Source organism: Hyla sarda, chromosome 5 (genome assembly GCF_029499605.1).
Source record: "Hyla sarda isolate aHylSar1 chromosome 5, aHylSar1.hap1, whole genome shotgun sequence".
Taxonomy (NCBI): domain Eukaryota; kingdom Metazoa; phylum Chordata; class Amphibia; order Anura; family Hylidae; genus Hyla; species Hyla sarda.
Genome location: NC_079193.1, coordinates 87,069,991 through 87,092,498, shown reverse-complemented (window position 1 = coordinate 87,092,498; position 22,508 = coordinate 87,069,991). Strand labels below are relative to the sequence as shown.

The 22,508-nt window shown below is 44.4% G+C and overlaps 1 protein-coding gene across 3 annotated transcripts in view; it reads left to right on the top strand.

Annotated features, from left to right (window-relative positions):
- Positions 1-22,508, top strand: part of JAZF1 (JAZF zinc finger 1) — a 332,763-nt gene that overhangs the window by 253,332 nt on the left and 56,923 nt on the right. For all 3 annotated transcript variants that reach the window (XM_056519867.1, XM_056519868.1, XM_056519869.1), the window contains one exon: positions 11,045-11,241. In XM_056519867.1, the coding sequence (XP_056375842.1) occupies positions 11,045-11,241 (197 nt within the window). The remainder of the gene's footprint in view (positions 1-11,044; positions 11,242-22,508) is intronic.

The following is a 22,508-nucleotide window of genomic DNA, read 5'->3' as shown; positions in this document are numbered from 1 at the left end:
TGTAGAAGAATATACAAAACAGTTGCAGGTTTTATGATTTCACAACCAGCAACAATCAGATAGGTGGGACCAGGGGTTCGCCATTCCCCTGAGCCGCCACACCTATCTCCTTTCCTGCAGCCCTGGGACCACTGTGTGATTGACACACAGGTCCCAGCGCATGCGCCCAGAATCGCTCCTATGTGCTGCTGGTAACACCAATGAGTTTACTGAGCGAGCACCCGCTCCCAATGCCTGTGTCACGATGCCGGCTGGCAGGTAGTGGATCCTCTGTGCCAGAGAGGGATTGGCGTGGACCGTGCTAGTGGACCGGTTCTAAGCCACTACTGGTTTTCACCAGAGCCCGCCGCAAAGCGGGATGGTCTTGCTGCGGCGGTAGTGACCAGGTCGTATCCACTAGCAACGGCTCACCTCTCTGGCTGCTGAAGATAGGCGCGGTACAAGGGAGTAGGCAAAAGCAAGGTCGGACGTAGCAGAAGGTCGGGGCAGGCAGCAAGGATCGTAGTCAGGGGCAACGGCAGAAGGTCTGGAAACACAGGCAAGGAACACACAAGGAACGCTTTCACTGGCACTAAGGCAACAAGATCCGGCAAGGGAGTGCAGGGGAAGTGAGGTGATATAGGGAAGTGCACAGGTGAACACACTAATTGGGACCACTGCGCCAATCAGCGGCGCAGTGGCCCTTTAAATCGCAGAGACCCGGCGCGCGCGCGCCCTAGGGAGCGGGGCCGCGCGCGCCGGGACAGAACAGACGGAGAGCGAGTCAGGTAGGGGAGCCGGGGTGCGCATCGCGAGCGGGCGCTACCCGCATCGCGAATCGCGTCCCGGCTGGCAGCGGAATCGCAGCGCCCCGGGTCAGAGGACGTGACCGGAGCGCTGCCGCGGGGAGAGTGAAGCGAGCGCTCCGGGGAGGAGCGGGGACCCGGAGCGCTCGGCGTAACAGTACCCCCCCCCCTTGGGTCTCCCCCTCTTCTTAGAGCCTGAGAACCTGAGGAGCAGACTTTTGTCTAGGATGTTGTCCTCAGGTTCCCAGGATCTCTCTTCAGGACCACAACCCTCCCAGTCCACTAAAAAAAAATTTTTCCCTCTGACTTTTTTGGCAGCTAAAATTTCTTTGACCGAGAAGATGTCCGAGGAGCCGGAAACAGGAGTGGGAGGAACAGATTTGGGAGAAAAACGGTTGAGGATGAGTGGTTTGAGAAGAGAGACGTGAAAGGCATTAGGGATACGAAGAGAGGGAGGAAGAAGAAGTTTATAAGAGACAGGATTAATTTGACACAAAATTTTGAAAGGACCAAGATAGCGTGGTCCCAACTTGTAGCTACGGACACGGAAGCGGACATATTTAGCGGAGAGCCATACCTTGTCTCCAGGGGAAAAAACGGGGGGAGCTCTTCTTTTCTTATCCGCGAACTTCTTCATGCGTGATGAAGCCTGTAAGAGAGAATTTTGGGTCTCTCTCCATATGATGGAAAGGTCACGAGAAATTTCATCCACAGCGGGCAGACCAGAGGGCAAGGGAGTAGGGAGGGGGGGAAGAGGGTGACGGCCGTACACCACGAAAAATGGGGATTTGGAGGAAGACTCAGAGACCCTGAAGTTATACGAGAATTCGGCCCATGGGAGGAGATCTGCCCAGTCATCCTGGCGGGAGGAAACAAAATGTCGCAAATAATCACCCAAGATCTGGTTAATCCTTTCTACTTGTCCATTGGACTGGGGATGATATGCAGAAGAAAAATTTAATTTAATCTTGAGTTGTTTACAGAGAGCCCTCCAGAATTTAGACACGAATTGGACGCCTCTATCCGAGACAATCTGCGTAGGCAACCCGTGAAGACGAAAAATGTGTACAAAAAATTGTTTAGCCAACTGAGGCGCAGAAGGAAGACCAGGAAGAGGGATGAAATGTGCCATTTTGGAGAATCGATCAACGACCACCCAAATAACAGTGTTGCCACGGGAAGGGGGTAAATCAGTAATAAAATCCATACCAATCAGAGACCAAGGCTGTTCGGGGACAGGCAGAGGATGAAGAAAACCAGCGGGCTTCTGGCGAGGAGTCTTATCCCGGGCACAGATAGTGCAGGCTCGCACAAAGTCCACAACATCCGTCTCCAGAGTCGGCCACCAATAGAAGCGGGAGATGAGTTGCACAGATTTCTTGATACCCGCATGACCTGCGAGATGGGAGGAGTGACCCCATTTGAGGATTCCGAGGCGTTGGCGAGGAGAAACAAAGGTCTTTCCTGGAGGAGTCTGCCTGATGGAGGCAGGAGAAGTGGAGATCAGGCAGTCAGGTGGAATGATGTGTTGCGGAGAGAGTTCAACTTCTGAGGCATCCGAGGAACGAGAGAGAGCATCGGCCCTAATGTTCTTATCGGCAGGACGAAAGTGAATCTCAAAATTAAATCGGGCAAAGAACAGAGACCACCGGGCCTGGCGAGGATTCAGCCGTTGGGCAGACTGGAGGTAGGAGAGGTTCTTGTGGTCGGTGTAGATAATAACAGGAGAACTTGATCCCTCCAGCAGATGCCTCCATTCCTCAAGTGCTAATTTAATGGCTAGAAGCTCTCGATCCCCGATGGAGTAGTTCCTCTCCGCTGGAGAGAAGGTCCTAGAGAAAAAACCACAAGTGACAGCATGCCCGGAAGAATTTTTTTGTAGAAGAACAGCTCCAGCTCCCACTGAGGAGGCATCAACCTCCAATAGGAAGGGTTTGGAAGGGTCAGGTCTGGAGAGGACGGGAGCCGAAGAAAAGGCAGACTTGAGTCGTTTAAAGGCTTTTTCTGCTTGAGGAGGCCAGGACTTGGGATCAGCATTTTTTTTGGTTAAAGCCACGATAGGAGCCACAATGGTAGAAAAATGTGGAATAAATTGCCTGTAATAATTGGCGAACCCCAAAAAGCGTTGGATAGCACGGAGTCCGGAGGGGCGTGGCCAATCTAAGATGGCAGAGAGTTTGTCTGGATCCATCTGTAGTCCCTGGCCAGAGACCAAATATCCTAGAAAAGGAAGAGATTGGCATTCAAACAGACATTTCTCAATTTTGGCATAGAGTTGGTTGTCACGAAGTCTCTGAAGAACCATACGGACATGCTGGCGGTGTTCTTCTAGATTGGCAGAAAAAATTAGGATATCGTCCAGATATACAACAACACAGGAGTATAACAGATCACGAAAAATTTCATTGACAAAGTCTTGGAAGACGGCAGGGGCGTTGCACAGTCCAAAGGGCATGACCAGATACTCAAAGTGTCCATCTCTGGTGTTAAATGCCGTTTTCCACTCGTCCCCCTCTCTGATGCGGATGAGGTTATAGGCGCCTCTTAAGTCCAATTTAGTGAAGATGTGGGCACCTTGGAGGCGATCAAAGAGTTCAGAGATGAGGGGTAAGGGGTAGCGGTTCTTAACCGTGATTTTATTAAGACCGCGGTAGTCAATGCAAGGACGTAGGGAGCCATCTTTTTTGGACACAAAGAAAAATCCGGCTCCGGCAGGAGAGGAGGATTTACGGATAAAGCCCTTTTTTAGATTCTCCTGGACGTATTCGGACATGGCAAGAGTCTCTGGGGCAGAGAGAGGATAAATTCTGCCCCGGGGTGGAGTAGTGCCCGGGAGGAGGTCGATAGGGCAATCATAAGGCCTGTGAGGAGGTAGAGTCTCAGCTTGTTTTTTGCAGAAAACATCCGCGAAGTCCATATAGGCCTTAGGGAGACCGGTTACTGGAGGAACCACAGAGTTACGGCAAGGGTTACTGGGAACCGGTTTTAGACAGTTCTTGGAACAAGAGGACCCCCAACTCTTGATCTCCCCAGTGGACCAATCCAGGGTAGGGGAATGAAGTTGAAGCCAGGGAAGTCCAAGGAGAATTTCCGAGGTGCAATTGGGGAGGACCAAAAGTTCAATCCTCTCATGATGAGATCCGATGCTCATAAGAAGGGGCTCCGTGCGGAAACGTATGGTACAGTCCAATCTTTCATTATTTACACAATTGATGTAGAGGGGTCTGGCGAGACTGGTCACCGGGATGTTGAACCTGTTGACGAGAGAGGCCAAAATAAAATTTCCTGCAGATCCAGAGTCCAAGAAGGCCACTGTAGAGAAGGAGAAGGCAGAGGCAGACATCCGCACAGGCACAGTAAGACGTGGAGAAGCAGAGTAGACATCAAGGACTGTCTCACCTTTGTGCGGAGTCAGCGTACGTCTTTCCAGGCGGGGAGGACGGATAGGACAATCTCTCAGGAAGTGTTCGGTACTAGCACAGTACAGGCAGAGGTTCTCCATACGGCGTCGTGTCCTCTCTTGAGGTGTCAGGCGAGACCGGTCGACCTGCATAGCCTCCACGGCGGGAGGCACAGGAACAGATTGCAGGGGACCAGAGGAGAGAGGAGCCGAGGAGAAGAAACGCCTCGTGCGAACAGAGTCCATATCTTGGCGGAGTTCCTGACGCCTTTCGGAAAAACGCATGTCAATGCGAGTGGCTAGGTGAATAAGTTCATGTAGATTAGCAGGAATTTCTCGTGCGGCCAGAACATCTTTAATGTTGCTGGATAGGCCTTTTTTGAAGGTCGCGCAGAGGGCCTCATTATTCCAGGACAATTCTGAAGCAAGAGTACGGAATTGTACGGCATACTCGCCAACGGAAGAATTACCCTGGACCAGGTTCAACAGGGCAGTCTCAGCAGAAGAGGCTCGGGCAGGTTCCTCAAAGACACTTCGGATTTCCGAGAAGAAGGAGTGTACAGAGGCAGTGACGGGGTCATTGCGGTCCCAGAGCGGTGTGGCCCATGACAGGGCTTTTCCGGACAGAAGGCTGACTACGAAAGCCACCTTAGACCTTTCAGTGGGAAACAGGTCCGACATCATCTCCAGATGCAGGGAACATTGGGAAAGAAAGCCACGGCAAAACTTAGAGTCCCCATCAAATTTATCCGGCAAGGATAAGCGTATCCCAGGAGCGGCCACTCGCTGCGGAGGAGGTGCAGGAGCTGGCGGAGGAGATGACTGCTGAAGCTGTGGTAGTAACTGTTGTAGCATAACGGTCAGTTGAGACAGCTGTTGGCCTTGTTGCGCTATCTGTTGTGACTGCTGGGCGACCACCGTGGTGAGGTCAGCGACAACTGGCAGAGGAACTTCAGCGGGATCCATGGCCGGATCTACTGTCACGATGCCGGCTGGCAGGTAGTGGATCCTCTGTGCCAGAGAGGGATTGGCGTGGGCCGTGCTAGTGGACCGGTTCTAAGCCACTACTGGTTTTCACCAGAGCCCGCCGCAAAGCGGGATGGTCTTGCTGCGGCGGTAGTGACCAGGTCGTATCCACTAGCAACGGCTCACCTCTCTGGCTGCTGAAGATAGGCGCGGTACAAGGGAGTAGGCAAAAGCAAGGTCGGACGTAGCAGAAGGTCGGGGCAGGCAGCAAGGATCGTAGTCAGGGGCAACGGCAGAAGGTCTGGAAACACAGGCAAGGAACACACAAGGAACGCTTTCACTGGCACTAAGGCAACAAGATCCGGCAAGGGAGTGCAGGGGAAGTGAGGTGATATAGGGAAGTGCACAGGTGAACACACTAATTGGGACCACTGCGCCAATCAGCGGCGCAGTGGCCCTTTAAATCGCAGAGACCCGGCGCGCGCGCGCCCTAGGGAGCGGGGCCGCGCGCGCCGGGACAGAACAGACGGAGAGCGAGTCAGGTAGGGGAGCCGGGGTGCGCATCGCGAGCGGGCGCTACCCGCATCGCGAATCGCGTCCCGGCTGGCAGCGGAATCGCAGCGCCCCGGGTCAGAGGACGTGACCGGAGCGCTGCCGCGGGGAGAGTGAAGCGAGCGCTCCGGGGAGGAGCGGGGACCCGGAGCGCTCGGCGTAACAGCCTGTCAGCTCTCTGTGGTGCGTTATGCTGGAGGCAGAGAGCGGGTTCACTCTGCCTCTAGTGACCACAGCAACCAGTGGAGAGGGAGCTCGGTAAACTTGCCAGCAGCACTTAAAAGAGATTCAGGGCGCATGCGCTGGGACCTGTGTGTTAATCACACAGCGGCCCCAGAGCTGCAAGAAAGGAGATAAGTGTGGCAGCTCGGGGCATAGCAAACCCCTGACCATGCCTATCTGACTGTTGCTGGCTGTATGCAAAAGTGTTTTTGAGATCATAAAACCTGCAATAAAGTAGATACAGATAATGCTGGACTGATACTCTAAGCACATTTAACACACTGTTGTTACTTTATATGGCCCAAACATCATGACGGTTGCAGGAAAAAAAAAAATCAAATTAACTGTTGGAAAAAAGTTAAACAGATTTATACATTACATCTATTTAAAAATCTGAACCCTTTCAGTTCTTACCAGCAGCTGTATGCTCCACAGGAAGTTGTGTAGTTCTTCCCAGTCTGACCACAGTGTTCTCTGCTGCCACCTCTGTCTGTGTCAGGAATTGTCCTGAGCAGGAGCAAATCCCCATAGCAAACCTTTCCTGCTCCGGATAGTTCCTGACATGGACAGAGATGTCAGCAGAGAGCACTGTGGTCAGACTGGAAATAACTACACAACTTTCTCTATAGTATACAGCAGCTGATAAATACTTATATTGCTTCAGATTTTTTAAATGAAGTAATTTACAAATCTATGTATCTTCCTGGCACCAGCTGATTTGAAAACATCTTTGACTTTTAAAGAGTACCCCTTTAGTAATATCTCTTATACTAAGGACTATGGGGGAGATTTATCAAAACTTGTGCAGAGGAAAAGTTGCCCATAGCAACCAGTCAGCTCACATCTTTCATTTTTTAACCCCTTAAGGACTCAGGGTTTTTCCGTTTTTGCACTTTCGTTTTTTCCTCCTTACCTTTTAAAAATCATAACCCTTTCAATTTTCCACCTAAAAATCCATATTATGGCTTATTTTTTGCGTCGCCAATTCTACTTTGCAGTGACATTAGTCATTTTACCCAAAAATGCACGGCGAAACGGAAAAAAAAATCATTGTGCGACAAAATCGAAAAAAAAACGCCATTTTGTAACTTTTGGGGGCTTTCGTTTCTACGCAGTGCATATTTCGGTAAAAATTACACCTTATCATTATTCTGTAGGTCCATACGGTTAAAATGATACCCTACTTATATAGGTTTGATATTGTCGCACTTCTGGAAAAAATCATAACTACATGCAGGAAAATTTATACGTTTAAAAATGTCATCTTCTGACCCCTATAACTTTTTTATTTTTCCATGTATGGGGTGGTATGAGGACTCATTTTTTGCGCCGTGATCTGAAGTTTTTATCGGTATGATTTTTGTTTTGATCGGACTTTTTGATCACTTTTTATTCATTTTTTAATGATATAAAAAGTGAGCAAAATACGCTTTTTTGGACTTTGGAATTTTTTTGCGCGTACGCCATTGACCGTACGGCTTAATTAATGATATATTTTTATAGTTCGGACATTTACGCACGCGGCGATACCACATATGTTTATTTTTTATTTTTTTTACACTGTTTTATTTTTTTTATGGGAAAAGGGGGGTGATTCAAACTTTTATTAGGGAAGGGGTTAAATGACCTTTATTAACACTTTTTTTTACTTTTTTTTTGCAGTGTTATAGGTCCCATAGGGACCTATAACACTGCACACACTGATCTCTAATGCTGATCACTGGCGTGCATTAACACGCCTGTGATCAGCATTATCGGCGCTTGACTGCTCCTGCCTGGATCTCAGGCACGGAGCAGTCATTCGTCGATCGGACACCGGGGAGGCAGGTAAGAGCCCTCCCGGTGTCCGATCAGCTGTTCGGGACGCCGCGATTTCACCGCGGCGGTCCCGAACAGCCCGACTGAGCAGCCGGGTCACTTTCACTTTCACTTTAGAAGCGGCGGTCAGCTTTGACCGCCGCTTCTAAAGGGTTAATACCGCACATCGCCGCGATCGGCGATGTGTGGTATTAGCCGCGGGTCCCGGCCGTTGATTAGCGCCGGGACCCACGCGATATGATGCGGGATCGCGGCGCGATCCCGCTTCATATCGCGTGAGCCGGCGCAGGACGTAAATATACGTCCTGCGTCGTTAAGGGGTTAACAAGGCCTCTGCAAAATGAAAGAAGAAATCTGATTGGTTGCTATGGGCAAGTTTTCCTCTGCACAAGTTTTGATAAATCTCCCCCCATGTTTATGTTATTCCGACCCCATCCTAGTGATACATCTGCCCCAATGTCCATAATGTCATCTGTAGTAAAGGTCAGAACAGTAGGACAGAGCAGTGAAAGATGGCGACACGTCTTAATATTGTATTAGTGTGAACTAGGCGCCTTTTTTCTAAATTAGGAAACACTGATTGTAATTGTTCTGGATCGCTCTCAAACGCTTGGTTTGGAACAGTCTCAATAGATACTTTACAAACACACTCATGTTTATAGCTCATTTTGCTTGTGGAAATGGGCCCCATTTTATCAACTCAGCCATGAAATCCAACTGTTATAAAAAATTTCCACTTGATCTAATGGTATTAAGGATATTTTCCTTTATTTTCTCCTAATGTTGCCAATGTTTCTAGCCATACTCTACCCATTGTAGTGCTAAATCCTGCACAACAAAAAGCCTTATTAATTTTCTTTCCAAACACAATAAAATCCCATAGTCCTAACCAGATCTCATTTTCAATTGGCTCCTGCAACAAACATACATGACTATTGGGGAGATTTATCAAAACCCGTCCAGAGGAAAAGTTGCTGAGTTGCCCATACCAACCAATTAAATCACTTCTTTCATTTTTCAGAGGCCTTTGCAAAATTGAAAGAAGCGATCTGATTGGTTGCTATGGGCAACTCAGCATCTTTTCCTCTACACAGGTTTTGATAAATCTCCCCCGACATACAGTATACAGTCTCACAAACGTGTTGTAATGTCCTTGTGATAAAGTGGACACTGCAAATTTTACCTGTATATTTGTGGTGGTAAAATCTGCAGACATGTGGAGCGGTAGGGGTCAAGCATTGTCTAACATAGTATTGTCTAAATAGGTGGCACTAGAGAGCCAGCACTCAACATTATGTACACTCAGCATCCGTACCAGGAAAAGCATACGTGTTGAACACTACGGGCCTGATAGTTGCCAGTAGAGGTCCCCCTACATAGACAGGCACTGCAAAAGAAATATATAGTGCAGTATTTTTTATAATTTTTTTACAATGCTGGACAATGTGTATAGAATACATTAAAGGAATAGTTAAAGCACAACTGTCATGATGTTTGGGCCTTAAAGTAACAACAATGGCCCTCATTTACTAAGAGTGGAGTGTAGGTTTCTTTGTGGGTTTTAAGTTTTAAATATTTACTAAGGTTTCCCTAAATTTTCCACTTTCCCTACACTTTGCTTTTTTTTTTTACACATGCTCTGATCTGCCTGGTTTTCCTCAGCTCAAATCCACCAATTTTATATGGAAACCTTAGTAAATATGTTGGGTTTTTGTGAAAATGTCGGGAAAACGCCCCTTTTCAGAGACCACACCCCCTTTTCCCGGCGGCCAAGCCCCCTTTTTGTGTTTTCTTAGCAAAATGGAGAGTTAGTCAGGGTTTTTTCAATTCTGGCGCAAAATCTGGCGCAGACAGAATTTCTGGCGCAATGCGACAGAATCTGGTGCACCACCCGACAAAACATGTCGGGTTTGCAATAGTAAATGATTGTTAAATGTGCTTAGAATATCAGTCCTGCATTACCTTTATCTATTTTATTGCAGGTTTTATTATCTCAAAAAACACTTTTGTACACAGCCAGCAACAATCAGATAGGCGTAGCCAGGGGTTCGCCGTGCCTCTGTTAGGCTGGGTTCACACTGGTGGAAATTGTCAGGAATGTCCGCACAGACATTCTGCTTACGCAGAGTTCTATTGATTTCAATGGAATTCTACTGCACTGTTCAAATGGCAGAATTTCTGCGCCAAATGTTTCTGGTACAGAAATTCAGATTCCTGCGTCTCTTCCTTCTGCTGAGTCAGAAGACTCGTCTCTTCCTTCTGCTGAGTCTGCAAGGAAATGCATTGCCATCTATGAGAGAGCACATTTCCCAGCGGTCTTAGCACCCGCAGATTAATCAAAAGTCCGGACATTCCGCAAATTTTCTGACCATGTGAACATAGCCTCATTCATCTTTGAAATGTATCAATTAATTAAAAACTGGTTGTCACCATTCTACTTATCAGTAGAGTCACTGTGCAGTCTAAGGCTATGTTCACATGGCGGAATGTCCATGGGGAAAACTTAAAGGGGTACAGCTGACATCACGAGCTCCTGGCACAGACTCCAGCGTTTGGAACAGTTTGTTCCAAACGCTGAGCAGCGGAATGCCCCTTGGAGGGCAGAACATGCCGGTGCTAGGACCACTCTGAAATGTGCAATCTCCATATACAGCAATGCATTTCCGAGCAGATTTCACAGAAAGTATTGGCATGTCAATTCTTTCTGCGGAGACCAGAATCGTAATTTCCATGACATATGTTTCCACCGTGGAAATTCTGCTGTGTGCATGGTGCAGCAGTATCCCATTGAAAACAAAACGGAATTTTCGAGCGAAAATTTTCTTCAGAAATTCTACCATGTAAATGAGGCCTAGCGGGTAGTATTAAATAGGCAGAGAGCACCGATCACCTGGATTGTTGCTTGTTTAACTACCATATTACATGGCTCACCTATCAGGCAGGCTTTGCCATATGAATGAAAGCTGGATCGTTCATACGACCCTTTACTTCTATAGTTTATCAGCCCCACATCTCCTATTACACAGGACAATGTGCGTCCGACAAACAATTATTTTTTTAACAGGTCAAAAACTGACAGCTTTTCTGAGCCCCAGGAACTGTTTGCCTGATGTATTACATGAAGCTGCATATAAAGGATATGATTTGTTTCAAAATAATCTTCCAAAGATGAATGTACAATATCCAGTACCGAAACACTAGTCATTTTCCTTACATTCAGAATAGCTAAAATGCCTAATATTCGTCCAGCACTATATTTACTTCTTGTACAAGGATTGACGTTCTTATTATTTTATCATAGATTTATGACTGATGCAGCTCGACGCGAACAAGAAACCTTAAAGAAGAAAATTCAGCCAAAACTCTCACTGACATTGTCAAGCTCTGTAACCCGTGGGAATGTGTCAACACCACCCCGCCATGGCAGTGGCAGCCTCACCCCTCCAGTCACTCCACCCATCACTCCATCTTCTTCATTCCGCAGTAGCACCCCTACAGGTAAGTTAGTGATAGTGCTTAACTATAGTTATTTGTTTCTGAGTTAAATGATATGTTTAGCTTCGGCTCCTTTCACACTATGAGCATTCATCCGTTATTAAACATCCATTTTGTGTGTAAAAACGGATGTATAATAACGGATGAAATAACGGGTGCTAACAGCTGAATAATGTCCGTCAAAATAACGAGCATGGTCATCCGTTAGGATCCGTTATAACATCCCTCATGTACGGCCGTTTTAACACCTCTGCCTACAGACTCTCACAGCCAAGACTACTACTACTCCCATCATGGAACAGACTTGTTTCCATGATGAGAGTAGTAGTTCCCCGGCTGCGGGAGTCTGCCGGTGGCTGGGGAGACTACATTAGTGTTTGTACTTCAACCCCCATCATGGAACAGACTCTGTTCCATGATGGGGGTTGTAGTACAGGGGCTGAGGAGACCCAATGTGATTAGAAGTTATTAAACAGGGGAATGGGCAGCATGCTCCACTCCCCTGCTATGTACGATGTATATACTTTCATTTTTAAATTCCCCGCCAGGATCCCTGAATGGCCGGTACTGAAGAACCATTCAGAGCTCGGCAGGGTTTTCAAATTGAAGCGCTGCGGTGTAGAAAGATATATAGAATCGCAGGGGGGGTAATATATCTGGCCCCCACCGTGCTTCTATATATCCTGCCCCCTCAGCGCATGTATATGTTCCCCCCCGCAGCGCCTATATATGTTCCCCCTGCAGCGCTATGAATAAAAAGTGTTCTACAGCAGCGCATCTGGCCTGCGCGATGTGCTGCTGAAAGATTACTTGTCATTCATAGTGCTGCAGCACCATCTGTATATAGATGCGCTGCAGGGGTCAGACATATATCCATATGTCTGGCACCCACAGCGTTTCTATAATCATATGCATCCGCAGCGCTATGAATGAAAAGTATTCTTTCAGCAGCACATCGCTCCGGCCAGGTGCGCTGCTGTAGAATGCTTTTCATTCATAGCGCTGCCGGGGGCTTATATATGCACTGCGGGGGGGAACATATATATGCACTGCAGGGTGTACATAAATAAATGTGCTGTGGGGGGGGGTACATATATATATGTGCTGCGGGGGGGAACATATATAAATGCACTGCGGGAGGAACATATATAAATGCGCTGCGGGGGGCAGGATATATAAAAGCGCTGTGGGGGCCAGACATATACCCGCCCCCACAGCGATTCTATATATCTTTCCCCACCGCAGGGCTTCTATTTGAAAACCCCACCCAGAGCCCTGAATGGCTCCTCAGTACCGGCCATTCAGGGCTCCCGGCGGGGAATTTTAAAATGAAATACATTGCAGGGTTGTGGACCATGCCACCTGTTCCCCTGTTTGATCACTTCTAATTGCATCAAGTCTCAGAAGTGAGACCAGGTGTGATCAATCCTTCAGTCCCTGTACTACAACCCCCATCATGGAACAGAGTCTGTTCCATAATGGGGGTTGTAGTACAAACACTAATGTTGCCTCCCCAGCCACCGGCAGACTCCCGCAGCCGGAGAATTACTACTCCCATCATGGAAACAAGTCTGTTCCATGATGGGAGAAGTAGTAGTCCCTCAGCACTGCAGGAGTCTGCTGATGTCACCTCTTCTGAGCATGCTCAGAAGTAATAACAGATATTATAAACCAGGTGCAAACGGATGACATAAAGGCTCATCTGTTTGCCAGAAAAATTTGTGCATGTGTCGTTTTTTCTTCCGTCACAACTAATTCATGACTGGCTATAACGGTTCATAACGTATAATAAAAACATCCCATAGACTTGAATGCGGTTTTGTAATGGACGTTTAACATCAGTTTTTAAAGCTTTTCTAGGTTTATAACGGATCTTTTATTGGATGAATTTTATAGTGTGAAAGGGGCCTCATCTTGTATTAATATTTTCTATTTCCTGTTGATATAGTTAAACAGAAATATTTTGTTGTACATAAAATGTAGTCTTGACAGTATGTGAAGTTCTAGGTTCTGAAGCTGTTTGCTTTATCATATCATTTTACGTTCTACATATAAAAAGGTCCAACTCTGATGTTTCATGTGCAGAGTGCTAGTTTGTGGCCTTCATCTGTGCATTAATAGAGCAAAAAACGAAACCTTATACAAGAGAACAGATTTTGCGTATTGGGCTCCAAGAGTTGAGATGTACAAAGTCTAAGCATTGTTTTGTCTTCAGGTCAGATCATCAAGGGTAAATATATATATATATATATATATATATATATATATATATATATAGTCCAAAAAAACAAACAAAACAAAAAATGCCACATATGCTATATCTTATGTATACTAAATGTCAAATGCATTATATACAGTAGAAACAGAGGCCTTTTTTAACATATACGGTGAACAAATGCTACAAACATGATATAAACATAGCCAACAATGATAGTCTATAAGACTGTTTACTGTGCTAATAGTTATCTGTTGAATAGTTATAGTTAAAGGAGTACTCCAGTGATTGTAAGTCACTCCCTCACGTCTCTTTGTGGGGGCGCTCTGCTCCGAGGATAGGGAAGTAGCCAGGCCCCTACCTTCAGACACTTATTTCTTATCCTGTGGATAGGGGATAAGGTTTGGTTACCTGAAGGGGGTTATCCAGGATAAGAAAAACAGAGCTGATTTCTTTAAAAAAAAAAAACTTCACCAGTAGACCGTAATCTTAGATACAATGAAACCTCTTTAAGAAAACCATCCCCAATTGCATTAAAAGTAGTCTGCTATAGAAAATAGCTACTATGGTAGACTAAAAATATGTCATAGAAAATGTCATCTGGATAAGGAGGTGGTCTTTTGCAAAGGTTTTACTATATTTAGTTCCCATGTATAGTTTCTCGTGTGTTATATAAAAGTCGAGCCTTTTCATCTTATTATAGTTAGTACTTTTTCTGCAGAATAGAAGGGCAGTTAAAATCAAAGGTAAGTTAACATTTTACAGAATTATGACTTGTTGGTGTGCTGCCTGAATACATTACATGTGTCTTAAACTCCAGTAACCACCTTGGAGGCTCCCGTTTTATCCTAGTCTATTGCATGTTGTATAAGTGGAATAATTGAGCAAGTATGCACCAGACACGCTAAGCCCCATGGATTGGAAAGTCTTATCCCACATCACTGCCCCGGAGACACTGCAGTGCAGTCTCGCCTTTTCATATCTGACTATGGACGTCATAAATTCATCTTTTTAGCCTTGAAAGCGTCACTCCAGATCATACTCATTTCGGGGTACTGGCGGCGCTTGTTTATGCTCGGCGAGCAGTCTATAATGACTTTTAGATTCCAATGTAAACATTCCTTTTCCTGCAGAATGATTAGAATTTGGAAATTGTTAATCATGCATAAAAATCTTAGAAGACCCCAAACAATGTTCGCTAACAGGCTTTGCTTTATGGCCTTGACCCTCACTGGATTCTTTTATCAGTTTATGTAACCTAATTAGGGAAAAAGCTCTATTAAATCATTCTACTGCTGGCATGGGGTAGAGCAGGCTACAAATGAAAAACTATATAGTGCAATAACTCTAGTCCAGAACCTGGAGAGCGCTGTGGCCATAGGGGGGGGGGGGGGGGGGGGGGGAACCCATCTTGTACTGACTACTTCATTCTTTGACTGCTGGCCAACAACTAGATGAGGTTTGCAAAGTATCAGACAAGTCAAATTATTTTGTAAATTCATTTTGGAAAAGCATTCTAGTACCAGTCTAGCAATAAAAATCTATATTGCTATATTGCAGTCTCTGTGGATGTCGTGAAGTGAGATATAAGTAGCAAAAGTGAAAAACACCACCAACAACTTTGTTACTTTATAAATAGCTTTTAGTGAAAATCTTGAAAAAATTCACAATATTTTAGGCAAAATCTTTGTAAGAAGTAGATATTACAAAATTACAATTCACCCAAAGTACACCTTCTACGGATGCGCTCGACACTCTCCAAGCTGTAGGAAGTCTTCACACCATGTCCGGGCTTCCTTTAGCACATGGACCTTCCTCTCACGAAGGGGAACAGACTGGAGATGGGTCGACACCTTACGTCGTTTCGGAGACCACGCCTCCTTTCTCAAGTATCCCACACGTGCTCACCACCACCATGTTACATCGGCGTGTCAATCTTGCGAGACCTTATCTCTATAAACAAGAATAATAAGATTAAAATCACATACTTAAAAACTGACATATATCAAGAAAATAGATGGAACTACGGACAGCATAAAAGATGACATCTCACAGGTATACTCCAAAATTACATGATTCATTAAGTCCATTTGGACTCAATGACTTTAGTGTCTCGATCCAATATACTTCACGTAATATCAGTTTCTTTATTTCACTTTCAGTGGTACCTTGTATTTCTTCAATTATCCTCCACCTCAGTTCACTGATCCTATGGTTCTGTTCAACAAAATGTCTGGCAACACCCGTTTCACTGTATTTATTACTTTCCTCAACCGCTTTTTTCTTAGCAAGTATATTCCGGATTACCGAACGATGTTCCGTGATCCGGTATTTCACTCTTCGCATCGATTGACCTACAAAAATTCTGCCACACGGGCACTTAAGTATATAAATCACCTGTTTTGTTTCACAACTGTACCACCCCTTGATAGGAAACTTAGTTCCATACAATGGATGGACAATGTGATCACTTTTAATAATGCCAGAACAATTAGAGCATGACAGGCAAGAAAATGTACCTTTATTCTTGAATTTTAGAAAAGTCTGTTTTGCAATTTTCTTCTTTTTAACATCAGCCTTCACCAGGCTGTTAGCTAATGATTTCCCGTTTTTTGTACTTAAACGGGGCATGCTGCCAAACATTTTGCCAAATTTTGCATCCGCCTTAAGGAGACCCCAATATTTCTTTACAGTATTTTTAATTAATCGGGCATGTTTGTCATATGTGCCCAAATAGACAAATTCATCAGATGGTTTCTTTTTATCCTTCTTTTTTCTATGTCTAAATTGTTGTCTTGGAATCTCCTGTATCTCGCCTCCCACTTTTTTAACCTCTTCTTCTTCTCTATGTCCTCTTTCCACAAATTTCTTAACTAACATCTCCTTATTTTTCACATACTCCTCTTCAGTGCTGCAGATTCATTTGGCCCTAATAAACTGACTTTTAGGAATCCTTTTAAATGTCTGGGGCATGGAAGCTGTCTCTAGATAGCAAATTATTTCTATCAGTGAAGTGAGATATGCCCCACTTGCCAGATTGTCTAGGACAGTGTTTCCCAACTAGTGTTCCTCCAGCTGTGGCAAAACCACAACTACCAGCATGCCCATTAGAGATGAGCGAACTTACAGTAAATTCGATTCGTCACGAACTTCTCGGCTCGGTGGTTGCTGACTTTTCCTGCATAAATTAGTTCAGCTTTCCGGTGCTCCGCTGGGCTGGAAAAGGTGGATACAGTCCTAAGAAAGAGTCTCCTAGGATTGTATCCACCTTTTCCAGCCCACGGGAGCACCTGAAAGCTGATCTAATTTATGCAGGAAAAGTCAGCAACCACCGAGCCGAGAAGTTCGAGACGAATCGAATTTACTGTAAGTTCGCTCATCTCTAATGCCCATCTATAGCACTTTGGACACTTTAGGTATTATTATTACAATTGGGTAGGGCCAAATTGTGCTTGGCAAACCATGAACTGTCACTTTGTGGGGATGCATACATTTATTGATTATGCTTCCAAATACTGTTCAGTTAAAAAAATTTAAAGGGAACTTGTCAAGTAAAAAATGCAGTTTAATCTGTAGGCAGCATATTATAGAGCGAGAGGAGCTGAAAAAATTGATGCACATATTTGTGGAAAAGCTGTAGGGGAACTGGTAATTTATTTATCTAAACCTCTAATCATCCAGGCATTTCCGGTTAGGACCACCCACTGGACTCCTTAGCCCACAATAGCCAGAGGTTTAGATAATTAAGTTACTAGTTACCCTGGAATATGTATATCTTATCTGCACAGCTCCTCCTGTTCTATAACATGCTGCCTACAGATTAGAGTGCATTTGTAACATGACACATTTCCTTTATGGACACTAGTCATACTGTTTAACAAATACTTACAATAGTACCACCAGTGTCAAAGCTATAGTAATAGATAAAGTTTCGAGGACACTGAAAAGCCCACCTGTCATATCATGGAAAACAAAATAATGCTTATATTACTTACTAGGTCATGCAGATTCTTTTTTAAGTGTCTAGCATTTGTATTTGGCTCCCAAATCCCTCTATACTGCTGTTGGGACAAAAATGATGCTGCAGCCAGACAGGATTATGTTCTGGATGCTAAAGGGACCCCTATTGGTCTTTTTTATGATCCATAATTTATATAAAAAGGAGATACATTTATATGAGAAAGGTTAATGTTTTGCCAATATGCATAACATATAAAAAGGTTTTGAGTCTGACAGTGCCCATTGTAACATTTCTTTAGTAGGCTACCGAAAAGTTTCCTCTCCCACCATGTTACCCTTTTAAGCAAATACATTGATAAAAATTATACGTAATCTAGCAAGTGTGAACAGGACTGCCTGATAGAGAATTACAAAGGGAATCTTATTTTCTCTTTATCTTTAATGTTCTGTATAGGAAAGGGGATTGCATTGTGCTTAAAGGGTACCTCTCATCAAAAAAAACTTTTGATATATTATAGATTAATGTATGCAGAATAACTTTACAATTGCATGTTATTAAAAAATATGCTTCTTTCTATTTCATTTTCCACTTTGAAGAAATGACCACTAGGGGTCTCCCTACCAGTCCTGGCAGCAAGCATTTCAGACTCATACTGGAGTCCTAAACACTACGAGCTGCCAGTCTGCTTTGTTCACAAAGGAGAACACTCAGAGCTGCCAGCCTGCGCCTGCTTTGTTCACAGCCAAACAGGCTGTGAACAAAGCAGGCTGGCAGCTCTGAGTGTTTAGGACTCCAGCATGAGTCAGAAATGCTTGCTGCCAGGACTGATCGGGAAAAATACAATAGAAAGAAGCATATTTTTCATTAACATGCTATTGGAAAGTTATTAAACATTCATTAATCTAAAATATATCAAAAGTTTATTTGATGAGAGGTACCCTTTAAAGCGCAACTGTCATGAAATTTTAGTGTAATAACTTGCACACAGCCTTTGTACTGTGTGCAGGTGTTGTGTACAGCAAGTTTTTTACCTCATATTTCCAGGCTTTCGTGACGCTAAATAGTGCTTTTAATCAAAGCCACTGATGGGTCGGATAGATGTGGTGCGAGGTACGCGATGCCCCGCCACCGCCACGCCCACCCACACGCCCACTTTGTATCTCAGTGCTGGGACCGCTGTGTGATTGACACACAGGTCCCAGCACATGCGCCCTTCAACTAATGTAACGTGTGTGTCATCCAGCAAGCGCTCGCTCCTCCAGCGAGCGCTCACTCCCGCCGCCGCCGTCCTCCTCAGTGTGCCTGCGCAGGGCTAGGTGCAAAGAGCGCCGGAGGAGCAAGCGCTCGCTGGATGACATGCAGCAGCGCGCACGTTACATTAGTTGAAGGGCGCATGCGCTGGGACCTGTGTGTCAATCACACAGCAGTCCCAGCACTGAGATGCAAAGTGGGCGTGTGGGTGGGCGTGGCATCAGCGGGGCATCGCGTACCTCGCAACACGCCTATCCGACCGTCAGTGGCTTTGATTAAAAGCACTTTTTAGCGTTACGAAAGCCTGCAAATATGAGGTAAAATAATTGCTGTACACAACACCTGCACACAGTACAAAGGCTGTGTGCAGGTTATTACACTAAAATTTCATGACAGTTGCGCTTTAACAATCCATGAGGTATTACCAATTAAAGATAGTAAGAGGTTAATACATATGCCAAAGTGATTTCATCAATGAATGCCGCAAAACGCAGACGACTGTTTCATTTGGCTTCTGCTTAATGGAAGAATAAAACATACGTTTTTACTTAGCCACTGCTGAAAAATGTTAATTTATGATGTGGTCTGGACGTAACTAACTCAGTGTCTGTCATATCCATTACTAAGCTATCGAATTCTTGCTGTATGGAGCACCGAATGGCAGCAATAAATGAGGAGGCTTGTTTCTGTCTACTACATATTTTTCTATTTTTACACAATACATTTTATGCTTTTATTTCCAGGATTTTATGCCTTTCTCGATCGGAACTAAATTTAGTTAAGATCCTTTATGTTCATTAGCTTTTCAAGCATATCACTATTACGGTATGTATTATTGACACATCCATACCTGATACAGGGAACTGGCACTATGGTGAAAAACTTTAAGAATATGTTCACACGTGGCAGTTTTTTTGTGGAACTGCAACAGAAAACCTATCCCATACATCTGGATGTGGTTGGTTTTGAGGCAGGTGCATGGATTTTTACAAACCCCATTTATATGTATCAAACAATCACATAAGTTTCTGCAAATCTGCTGTGTGAGAACTAACTGAAAACACAATACCCTCCAGAGTACTCACATTACCTATAGCAGATAAATACAGGGCATGTCTTATTGTATTGATTTCTCTTAGACAGTTTTCATAAATGAGGCCCAATATCTTCATACTAACCCTCCATAGGTTAACTTACACACCACCGTCTCTTCATGTAGAACAGAGGGCTTCTAAAGAAGGACCGTTATAGAGGAATTTTTTTAAAATAAAATATAAGGGTATATTTACATGTGCTGTTTTTGCACACATTGTGATCTGCACAAAATCATAGCAAAAATTCTGTGTAACTGCAAGCAAAGAAGTATATAGTCCAGCTCACTCCCTCAGCCCGTCGCGCCAGGACCGGCGTGGGCAACACCGACTGGAACCAACAAACAGAAGCAAAATGTCCAGAGCGAATATCAGGGAACAGGATGTTTTATTCCAATAAAAGCCAAAAAGACCAGGAGAACATGACAAGGTGACGCGTTTCGGTCCTAAAACTGGACCTTAGTCATACCATACAAAAATTCTGTGTTTTCACATAACCGGAATAAAAGAATAGTTTTGCATAAAATCGCTAAATATGCTACAGTTTTGCAAATTTCTAGCAAGTCTGAAGGTTTGGTGCACTGGGGACATATAAAACTCCTCACATGGAAGGTGCTGGGTGTTAACCGCAGCTGGAATCAGAAATAATTCTGATCTCAGCTGCTAATTCTGATCTCAGCTGCTAAGACCACTAACATCCATGGCATCTAAGTGGTTAAATCAAATCACCTCCCCTTCCCACAACACATTTGCTGAATGCTATTGGGTCGTTATGGTAGTGGGCCTAGTGAAGGCTTCCTGGCTTGCCATGATTGTACTCCTATTACACCCAAGAAATTGCTAAAAAAAAATAACTGAGGGTTACTCAAAGTATAGTTAAAACAAAAAAGTTAATGAAATACACAAAGTCCAAAATAAATGTTATGTTATTTATCCCACATTGTGAACATGCTGTTAACATGTTATTTGTAGTGCAGAAAAAAATGGTGCAAAAAATGTATGGTGTAAATTAAATTTATTTTTAAATTCTACCTCACAATTTATTGACCTCACAATTATATATTAGAGGGTTATTTCCACCTGCCCTTTTTACCGCTGTACCATGCTGAGCCCGATGCCACTTCCTGTTGTTTTTCTGGGCGGGCTCATTCTACTTGATTGATTGATTCTTCAGGCCGGTAGTGTTATAGTGATGTCACTGTTGCTGGCCTGAATATGTGTTCCCGATGCTGCTCTGGAAACCATTCATAGCAGCATCGGGACATTCATCAGCTCAGTGTCTATTTGTCTCCCAAATGGCTGCATGATTAATGCAGATTGCCCGGAGCCATAGTGTTGATCTATACATAAAGAGAAGGCGATAAGGTGGCAAGCTGGGGGGGCCAGCATCCATGCACAAGCTGTTGTGTGATCCTGGCCACTCAACCCTTTACTGCAAAGTGATGCCACCAGCCCAGCCATCGCTTCTAGAGCGAAACAGTGGTCAGTAACCTAGGCAATGAGCAGATAACAAAGGGGGGAAAGGAAATAAGTAAGGAAATTATAAGTATTTGCAAAAATGTTTAACTTGTGCCCTACATGTTCATAAATAAAGGAGGTTACTAAATGCAGTAATATCATTGTTTTATGTGACCAGTACTGGTGACATGTTCCCCTTAAAATATAACAAAAATCATATCAACGAAGTATAGCACAGGGGATACAAACCATGTGAAATATCCATTTTTAAAAAAACATGTAGAAAAATTCTATATAAATAGATAATTATAGAAAATTCTATAGAAATAGAAATTCTATAAAAAAAAATGCTGCAAATACACAGGCTGGATTATCATCCGTAGCTGGATTCTGCAGACGTCTTTATTCCTTGCAGGCGATTTGCATTCTGGGAAGGGTAGTCTTTACACCAGCCACTGTACAGTAATCTGATACAGGAAAAACGAACCATCCCAGTGCATCCAAAGAACTCCGCTAAGCTGGTAGGGATGAGAAGTTTGTTGACTTTCTCCGGTGTCAGTCAGCAGAACTGTGCTTGCTCTGTGATGTAAAACCGTGCACAGACAGTACTCTGTAAATGTGAATATTGGACATAAAGCCATTGGCTTCTCCCTTTTACAAAGCTTTGCCATAGCAGGTAACCTGACTTTATAGATGATTTCATTGGATCTAAAGATATGCATTATCTTTTCTCATGAACTATTATGGTTTCTCATTAACTAACCAGATCTTTAGTAAAACCAGGATCTAGACAAGAAAAACAACACGTCTCGTTTAATATATGTAATATATGTAACAACTGATCACATCTCCGAATACACATTTACATAATGACAATTGATGACACATTGCTATGACCTGCTGTCACTTTATTTTCTGTGGGGGTCCAACCTCTGGGACCCTCTCTGATCCTAAGAATGAAGGGGTTTCGGTGCTGACACAGTGACTAAACACACCTGTGCAGGGGAACGGCTGCACACCTTCATTTACTGTATATATACTCGAGTATAAGCCGACCCGAATTTAAGCCGAGGCCCCTAATTTCACCCCAAAAACCCAGGAAAAGTTATTGACTCGACTATAAGCCTAGGTTGGGAAATACATCATCCCCCCCTGTCATCATCCAGACCCCCGTCATTAACACCCCCGTCATCATCACCCTGTCATCATCACCCTGTCCTTTTCACCCCGTCATCATCACCCTGTCATCATCCCTCCCCTTCATCATCACCGTCTGTCAATCAGTGTTCTTCAA